Genomic DNA, 9,951 nt, shown 5'->3' with positions numbered 1-9,951 from the left:
CGACACCATGAATGGAGAAAAGATAAAGAAAAAAAATTAAATAACTGCAAGCAAATTATAAAACAAAGGGAAGGCGGCTAATCGATAGAGTGTGGAGAAAATAAATGTAAACATAACGACAAGGGAATTAATAAAAAGGTGATAAACAAGATCAAATTTGTAAATAATTTGAATTTCTATAGAGCCCGTTTAGTTCACTGATATGAATTTTTAATTTGAGTTAAAATATAATTTTATATGAAAACTTTTTATTATAGTAAAAAATTTAAATGTGATTATTTTTAAAATTTTTTATTAAAATAAAATTTAAATTTTAAACTCAAATCAGTGAAATGAACGAGCTCGTAATAGTTAGTAGGCGTAAAAGTACAATAAAAGAATAGAGCTCGTTCGGTTTAAAGATTCGTGTCATGGTTCGAATCATAATTTATGGCTCATTACAGTATTTTTTTCTCATAAAAAATAGACATAAATCAAAAATAATTTTAAATTATGATTCTTAATTCTTCAATCAAAAATATCAATAAATCGTGCAGGTTTTGACGGGTAGGTTGGACCGTTGGAGATGAGAAAAATCCCAACTTAAAACTATCCAACTTTATCAGTGGGCTGGGGCGGGCTAGAAAAGGGTTTCGGTGGGCAGGTTGGCTTTTTTGTTTTCTATTTTTTATATTTAGAGTCTAGATTTTTTATTCCTGCCGCGTTGCTCAACAAGACAACAACTATGACCGCGGCTTTTTCAACTGCCTTTTCTTTTTAAACCCTTTTTCTTGTCTTCCAGCGTGATTTGGCTCCATAACTCATAACATGTACGGCCATTGGTAGCTCGGCCAGGGGGGGTAACCCAGAAAGGTTTCTCCATATGGTGAATAGTCGGCTCTCAATCTAAGGACAGTATTGAAGTAATGGCTGTTTCCAGCATCGAATAGGGAGCCCCCAAAAACGAACAATGGCGGGTGTTTTGGCAGCATCAAGTTATTGTCGGCGCAGCCACTTGCACTGTTCATTATAAGCAGAAATATTGCAAAAACACCCCCACGAGAACATGGGAGTACTCATTGTTAGCGTTTACTTTGTGATAATAATAATCTTCTCCTTAATCCTCAAGGCTCAAACACTGATGTGAATACATGTAAAGTAGGTTACCCACCCAGTGGCGGAGCTTTGAAGGGCCTGCCCCCACTGGTTTTTACAAAATTAAAATCAATCATTTAGAAATTTTAACTTTTTTTTTTAATTTTGCCCCAACGGAGACATAATAGTTTCATTTATGCCCCTCTAAACTTTACTTCTTTTATTTTGTTTCTATTTTTTAATAAACAACTTTACTCTTTTCACTTATGAGCTATTGTAAAATGCTTTATGATTTATATATATATATATATATATAGAAGCTTTCTATGGTTTTTTTTTTTTCATATTTATACCCCGCATTTTGAGGTTACAAAAAGTATACTCTATGGTCTCGTTCAGTTTACCGATTTGAGTTTTCAATTCGAGTTAAGATGTGACTTTATATGAGAGCTTTTAACTGCAGCAAAAAAGTTAAATGTGACTTTTTATGAGAGTTTTTAACTGTAAGAAAACTGAAATTAAAAATTTGAATCGGTGAAATAAACGAGACCTATATTTTAAACTGTATTACATTTATGTCTTTGCATTTTTTGATACATTTATGTCTTCACATTTTAAATTCATGTTAAATATTGTATTATAATTTTTTCTGTATATTTTTCATGCTATTTATTTTTTTTACCAAAGAAATTATACTGTTACTGCTTTATTGAAGTTGAAAGCTGGCTCTGTCACTACCCACCACTAAGTTATACATGAAGCTTTCAATAAATTTCCCGGGCACATGTTGTATTTGTGTTATACTTTGTTTCAAGAGTACAATTGTTGCGAAAATATCTTCTTGAGAATGAAAAAATTATAAGGACTAATGAAAAAGATGTAGCCATATACTAATTAGTTAATACTAGAGTGTGATTGACATGCGTCAGGTAACCACCACGATGAATAGGGGTGGCCGTTAAGATTTTTTATTTTTAATTTTCTTCTTTTTCCTTTTAAATAAGGTTTATGATTATTATCACTGATGATGTTGTTGAATTTTAGATCATTTTTATTTTGTCTTTTAAATTTTAAAAATTCTAATTCTTTTTAAATTTTAAATTTTTCTCACTTAATTTTTTTATGTTGGAATATATATTAAAAACATATAAAAAAGAGAGAATAGTGTAGTCATATGCTTTTTTTGTTTGTTTGAATATATGTTAAAAGTAAATAGATAAAACCATATGACCACACTTTTTATTATTCTGATTTAATTTTAACAAAAAAAAATTTACAAAAGAGTTTAAATGAAATTAATTTAAAATTTAAGAGGTAAAGAGAGTTTTTAAAATTTTAAAAAATAAATTGAAATCCATCCTAAAATTTAAAGAAGCAGTACTAGTGGCGATTTATTCCTTATTTCTGAAAATAAAAAGGGGATTCATTGTCTTAAAGATATCTCCGTTGCCTGCCCCCGCTTGATCGGCACAACAGTTCGGGTGGAGTGCCATTCGGAGAAAGTTGCCGGTTGGATTTCGTCATATATATATATATATATATATACATACACATATATATAATTTATATTAATTTTAAATTAAATATATCCATGAAATAAATTCATTGTCACAGGCATACTTTATGTCGCTTATTACATACCTAATTTCATCATAAGCAATTAAGATGCGCTGTTCTATTTTCTTGTGTTATAGGCTATTCTTCTAATTTAATTTAGACACTTTATAAATTACTTAAGTATTTTTAGTTTTTAATTCCCGTTCATGTGATCATATTATTAATTTAAAGGACATGATAACTAGAGACAACATATCTAGACTTATAAGAAGATGAAGAATTCAAATACTAACTTTGAAGTTAAAAAAAAAATAGCATCAATGAAAAATATTAAAGCCCTGTTCTTTCACAATTCAAATTATAATTTAAAATTTTGGTTACAATACTTTTCTCACAAAATTTAAATTTAATTTTTTATTATAATATTTTCTCCCATATAATTATATTTTTCAATTCAAATTCTTAACTTGAACTCATGAAAAAAATGAACCCTTGAATAAATCTATTAAAGAATCCAATGTATAAATGAAACCTTTAATTAAAAATAAAATAAAATATTGCAAGACCGTTTGGTGAATTTCGACATTCTCAGGTCTGACCATTAAAAATCAATTTTCCACAAAAAACCACTAAGATCAATTCCATGAAAAAAGGGCTTCCTTTATAGTGCATCTCAAAATTGTGACCCACTGGTGAAACAATTACTTTTATCGTTAAATTAATTTTTTGACGGTCGGATCCGTAACAAGAACAGTTCTGTATAACGTGCTGTAAATTTTTAATACAGAGATGTACAAATTTCACTGTTAAAAATTAAATCTAACAATAAAAAATACTTGACCCCGTCAAGTTTCTCAAAAGAAATAATCAAAGTTAAATAATTAGGGAGATTTTTTAGTACGTCTGACATGCTAATAGATGAAGTTTTTTTAACCGTTAGATTTGCATACTTTCTGACTTTTATATGATTTTATACAGATCTAACAGACAAAAAACTTAACTTATATAGATACGTTGACGTACCAAAAAAATCATTATTAATTAATTATGCATGGGCATTTTGCTGATAAAGTAATAAGACTTTAAGAAAAAGAAAAACATGCAGAATATTCTGCCCAACCGTGTGAAACATCATTGGTTTTGTAGTATTTATTTACTCCTATTTATTTTATAGAGATTTTTTTGTAGGCCTGTTTGTTGGTAACGTCAATTTTTAATTATTAGATTAAAATAAAATCAGATTAAATTAAAAATTATATAAAATAAATAGTTTTTATTATAAATTTAACAGTAAAAAAATAAAAATAAAAACTCTCTCTCTCTCCTGGATGCAGTATGGTGGTAGTCTATATCTATATACATGTCCTCTCTCTCTCTCCTGGATGCAGTATGGTGGTAGTCTATATCTATATACATGTGCTCTCTCTCTCCTGGATGCAGTATGGTGGTAGTCTATATCTATATACATGTGCTCTCTCTCTCCTGGATGCAGTATGGTGGTAGTCTATATCTATATACATGTCCTCTCTCTCTCTCCTGGATGCAGTATGGTGGTAGTCATATCTATATACATGTGCTCTCTCTCTCTCTCTCCTGGATGCAGTATGGTGCTAGTCTATATCTATATACATGTGCATGTATTTATATATAAATAGAGCAGCAGTAGCTGTTGAGATTCTCAACGATTTAGTACACCTACCGATTATGTTAAATTTTTTAAATGTTAGGTTTATATATTTTTTAATTTTTACGTAATTTTATATAAATTTAATAGATAAAAAACTTAACGTGCACCAGAGATAGTCCTAATTAATTAGTTATGCATGGGCATTTTGCTGAAAAAGAAAAGCATGCAGAATATTCTAGCCAGCTGTGTGAAACGTCATTGGTTTGTAGTATTTATTTACTCCTATTTATTTTATAGAGATTTTTTGTAGACCTGTTTATGGATAATGTCAATTTTTAATTGTTAAATCAATTTAAAATTTTATTAAATTAAAAAATAATATAAAATAAATAATTTTTGTTATAAATTTAACAATAAAAAATAAAAACTACAAATAATTTCATTTTTTTGGTCTTTTTTTTCTTCAAAATGGATTTGTACGAATACCGTAATATAGAAAACGTTTTCTCTTAGCTGTCACACTGACGTGGTCATAATTTCATCCACTGGCACTTTGAACTCTCACTTGATTTTTGGAAGATAGTTTGCTTTTGGAGAAAAGGACATCAGCACGTGAAAAATTAAGGAAAAAAAATGAAAATACCTGTTAAAAAAAAATATTTATGTTACTATATTAAAAAATAAACTATTGTTATTGAATTAATTAGAAAAAATAAAAAATCACAACAATATCTCATGATTTAAAATGATATAAATAATAGAATTATATATCATGTATTTTTTTTCTAAAATAATAGATCACATTCCAAGTCTTTTTTTTTTTTTTTTCAGTTACATGCGCATGAAACAATATTTTTTGCAATTAATAGCATTGATGACACTACTATTCGGTGCTAACATTAGATCTACATTTATTATCAATTTCAAATAATGATTTAAGATTGTAAGGCCACGTAACATCCGAGTCTCCACTCCAAAGCAACTTTGCAAATTGCTCGTTGGCTTTCTCAGTGGCGTGACCAGAGTCAAAGAAGAGAAATTCACGTGGATTCTCACATAAATCATAGCCATTCATGACTTTTCCACAAGTTGGAAGGCCTCTGTAGATACCAGAACCACAACATGCCATTTTCCCGGCCGTGAAACCTTCATATAAACAGTGAGATGTACAAATTCAACCATATATTTAAGTTGTCAAAATCAAAAGATAATAATATAGAAAACAGAAAATGGGATTCCTCCCGTGAGGATGAATCCCCATTACTCAAGTAACGATGAGTCTTAGGCTCTGTTCATTTCACCGATTTGAATTTAGAGTTCGAGTTTTACTACAGTAAAAAGTTTTCAAAAATAGTAACATCTAACTTTCTTACTATAGTAAAAAGTTCTCATATAAAATCACATCTAAACTCGAATTAAAAACTCAAATTAGTAAACTAAACGAGTCCTTACTCTGTTAAACTTCCACCTATCCACGTAGTGAAACTAATCTCATGTGAATACTAGCGTTTGTCTAAGTGAGATGAATGAGCATAGCTATACAGCTCCGCGGAGCTGCGGCTCCGCACTCACAAAGGGCCCCACTTGGGCTCTACAAGGACATAGGGCTCACCTATTTAGCTTTTTTCGAGATGAATATGATTGCTAGTAGAAAAATAACACCTTATCATGTTTCTTTTTTCAATTACCGTATTTTCGTGGGTTGTTAGATCTGTCACTAAAAGAAGTGAAGAAGTCGTGAGTTGAGTGTTTGAAATCTTTGAGATGGTTCTCTAGCTTTTGGAGAAGTTGAGACAGTGCAATGTTGTGTTGCTTCGCAATTTCCACGAGTTCTTGCGCGCAGCCATTTGTTCTCGGCGGATCAAATGCCCTAACCCAAGGAAGACAGCCTATTGGCGACAAGCCTAGAAACGCAAATTTTCTTCCTCCTTTGTTGTATATTTCCTGTGCTCACAAGTAGTACCTATATATAAGTGATTGTAAAACATATATACTTTCAAATAGAATAAAGATTACCTCCTTTCTCTATAATTATTATCAGTATGGTTCTTCTTTGGCAGGGGATATATTAAATATTTTTCTTGAAGCATATAAATAAAAATAAAAAAAAGAAAATATGAAGTTCAATGGAGGCGTATATGTAAAGACCGTATTTTCATAAGGTAAAACTAGAAAATTACAAAAGCTTAAAAGTGCATTTTGTGGTGAAAGAGGCTATTTTATTCCGCCGATAAGGAAATGTGTTTTAACTATTGAATTAATTTTTCAACAGTTTGATTTGTAGTATGAGTAATTGTGAGCAATTGTGTGTCGCACGCTGTAAACTCTTAATATGGACATGCACAGATCTAACCGTTAAAAAATTAATCCTCAACACTTAAAAATAATAATTCATACTGATAAAGTAAAATAGCTTATTCTACCGTAAAGATTACTAAATTTTAAAAGTTATTTTAAAAAACACAAAAACTGGGTGAGGATGGTGCCCACTTCCCTTCAAGTGGCTCCACCACTGAATATTATTATTATTTTGTATGCACCCTCCCGTTAGTTGGTTATAAAATATTATTAGTACAATTATATTGCATATATATTATAACCTAATTAATCTAAACAATTCTTTTTTTTTTGGTGCTCCGCGGAAAACAATTTCTAGCTTTATTACCGTCAGTATATCATATCTTGTAGAAAATTAATGAAATTAAGATAATATATGCTATTACTTGGATAGCGTTTGTCAAATTGCCAATGAGCCTGCCGATGTATTCTTTTTGAACGTGTTGTGACCGGAAGAACCTTGAGTTTTCTTGGAAGGGAGCAAAATAATCGTTGCTTCCAATGTTAAATAAGTAAACAGCCGAGGACAACAGTGCCTTGGCTTCTTCATCACCTAGCTTTTCCCTCAAATGCTGCTCAACGTTCATGAAATTTCTCAACTGGTCTCTGAGGTTTATAACCTGCAGATCATCAGCAAATCAACAGTAGAAAAATGAAGATTACATGTACAATTGGTTTGTAATTTCTTGAACATATATACTTGAGATCATAAACGATATATATATATATATATGAAGATATTTATAATAATTGAATTTATAAGGACATGAGGTTTATCTTAAAAGCACTCACAGAAGCAGTTAAGGCCCGGCGGGGGCAAATATTTTATTTTTAGAAAAGTTAGATGTAACTGTTTTTAAGAATTTTTTACTGTAATAAAATTTAAATTTTAAACTCGAATTAGTGAAATGAATGGGGCCTAAGTATTAGCCTTCTGTCACTATTTTAAAGGTCAATCTATTATTGGAAGACTAAATACTATATAGTTATGAATATATATTCACTTTTAAATGATATGAGACACGGATTTATTTCTATTTACACCTATATTATGGGATATAGGAAAATAGTAGAAAATATGTCAATATGAAAAGCTTCAGGAAGTATATAAGCCAACTTTTAATTATAGAAATTAATAGGCCATAACTTCTCAAGTTATGGTTCATAACCAGATAAGTTATGGACAAATTTGCCAAGTTATGGTTCATAGCCAGACAAGTTATGGACAAAAACCGTGATTTATAGACAATAACTTGTCAAGTTATGGTTCATAACTAGACAAATTATGAACGAAAACAGTAATTTGGCCTATTTATTAACTCATGTAAACTATTGACCTATTAATTTTAATTCATCTCAAATCTTAGCATATTTTCCTCTTTCTCCCTCGGATATATATATATATATATATATATATCAGTCACGGTCCATATTTGATATTTGAGTAGTTTACACGAAATGGAAATTGTTAGTAGGATGGTTACTTACGTAACCTGGATGAGTGTCATCTAGAACACCGCCCCCAATAGACGCAAAGTTTACGCCATACTCCCACTTTTGACCAGGTTGTAAATATGGTGGAATCAGTGGCAATCCTGCATACTCACCTAAAATTAACAGAAAAAAAAAGACATAGTAACAATCATTTTTTTTTTGTTAATAGATTATACATGTACGTATATACAAGTATTTGTAACAGATCATATAATATAACTTATAAGCTTACTAATGAAATCAGGGATTATTCGGCCATCGGTAGCCCTCCCTGTGGGATAACCAAAAAAGGTTTTTCCGTACGGAGAGAAGTTAGCTTTGAATCTAAGGAGAGTATCGAAGTAATTGTTGTTGCCGGAATCGAATAGCGAATCGCCGAAGACGAACAAGGCCGAGTGTTTTGGCGGAAGCAAGTTGTCCCGGCAGCCACTTGCGGTGTTGATCAGTAGTACAATATTAAGCAAAAGGGCTGCAAAAACAGCCCACGAGAACATTCTGGCTCTCATCGTTAGTGTTTCCTTGCTGAGCTCTCTTATCTTATTGTGTGGATGCAATACTGTGCTAGTCTATATCTATATGCTGTGCATGTATATTTATATAAATAGAGCAGCAGTAGCGTGTCCAGTTCTTATCGGTAGTGACCCACCTCTGAGTTGTAATAAAAGAATTGAAATAAATTTAGCGGCCCGTCCGAGGTCAACTTGTTATTTGATCACAAAAAACACGTTTTCAAGAAAAATAACCTCGTACAATAATTTAGTTTGTTCTTGTGATGCAGTATGGTGCTAGTTTATATCTATATGCATGTAGTGCTAGAACTTTAGACGGGCCACCCACGACCGCCCGAAAAAATTGAGTTTTTACTCGAGTCCGAACCCGACCCACCCGAAAAATTTAGGCCGCCCGCCCGAGCCCGAATTTTGCCTTGAACGGGCCGCGGGCTTGTAATAGGCCGCCCGAGCCCGCCCGATTTGCCCGAATGTTTTTTTAAATATTTTTTAGTTTTTATAATTATTAAGTTAGTTTGTGTTAAAATTATGTAAAAATCAAAATCAACATTCAATAGACATTATTAACACAATTGAATAAATTAATTATGTATATTATTGATGTATTAAATTCGTAATTTATGATTGTCTTGTTAAAAACCTTACTAAGAAAAACCCAATTGGGATAAAAACTTGGCAAGGAAAAAAGAGTACAATCATTTTGTGACAAATTATAAATTTTACAAACTTACAAAGTTATAGAATTACAAATACAATGTCAAAGTAAATAAATATTTACAAATTAAAAATATACAATTTAATTTGAAGCTGAAGGATCGTCTTTAAAATTAAATGTTAATCGATTAAATTCATCAATCCATTATTGGCTTGCTGGCGAAATTGTATCTTGTAGACGTTGATCGGCCCGATCCCAATCCTTAATGTAAACCAAGGCTCAACAATATCTCTTTGCAATGCATTCCGGCGTTCCTCAGTATTCTTCCTGTCGTACTGAAGGCTTGTTCGGATGAAACAGTGGAGACTGGGATCAAAAATATATAAATTACCAATCGAGTTAGGATTGGCCAAGTTAGTGTCCGTGCCCTCCACCATTGAACTAAGTCAAACGATTCTGCCGTACTGTGGACTACTAAGCCTTCACTGAGGTACGCCATAAGCTCGTTGAAGCTGCCGCCGCCACTGCCACTGCCACTTGTTGACGAAGATTTACTCACAGCTTCTGTTTGAGTTGTCTTCTTCTTCTTCTTCTTCAACCCGAAAACATTCAAGAATGAATGTGGGTTTTCGTCTTATTGTTGCGTTTTCTGTACTCTATGAGGTACTCTAAACCTAATATCATATTTACTATAGATC

At 31.5% G+C, this 9,951-nt stretch overlaps 1 protein-coding gene across 2 annotated transcripts; it reads right to left on the bottom strand.

Moving 5' to 3' along the window:
• Positions 1-5,069: 5,069 nt before the first annotated feature.
• LOC21387103 (GDSL esterase/lipase 1) lies at positions 5,070-8,642 on the bottom strand. 2 transcript variants are annotated; one of them, XM_010102952.2, is made up of 5 exons: positions 8,322-8,642; positions 8,084-8,202; positions 6,982-7,215; positions 5,947-6,202; positions 5,070-5,404 (listed from the first exon to the last, which is right to left on the bottom strand). In XM_010102952.2, the coding sequence occupies exons 1-5, from the start codon at positions 8,593-8,595 to the stop codon at positions 5,142-5,144; spliced, it is 1,146 nt and encodes a 381-aa protein (XP_010101254.1). In that variant the 5' UTR covers positions 8,596-8,642; the 3' UTR covers positions 5,070-5,141. The 2 variants fall into 2 exon arrangements, with proteins under 2 accessions (XP_010101254.1, XP_024024538.1); XM_024168770.1 differs by having other exon boundaries at positions 8,084-8,190.
• Between the last annotated feature and the right edge of the window lie 1,309 nt (positions 8,643-9,951).

Source organism: Morus notabilis, unplaced genomic scaffold (genome assembly GCF_000414095.1).
Source record: "Morus notabilis unplaced genomic scaffold, ASM41409v2 Scaffold2149, whole genome shotgun sequence".
In the NCBI taxonomy this organism is placed as follows: Eukaryota; Viridiplantae; Streptophyta; class Magnoliopsida; order Rosales; family Moraceae; genus Morus; species Morus notabilis.
The sequence above is the reverse complement of the archived record's forward strand: the minus strand, read 5'-3'. Positions and strand labels throughout refer to the sequence as shown.

Coding starts and splice junctions, on each gene's coding strand:
- LOC21387103 (XM_010102952.2), bottom strand. CDS start 8,595: ATGAGAGCCAGAATGTTCTCGTGGGCTGTTTTTGCAGCCCTTTTGCTT. Junction 7,216..8,083: donor ATGACACTCATCCAGGTTAC/GTAAGTAACCAT, acceptor GATGATCTGCAG/GTTATAAACCTCAGAGACCA. Junction 5,405..5,946: donor TAACAACCCACGAAAATACG/GTAATTGAAAAA, acceptor GTTTATATGAAG/GTTTCACGGCCGGGAAAATG.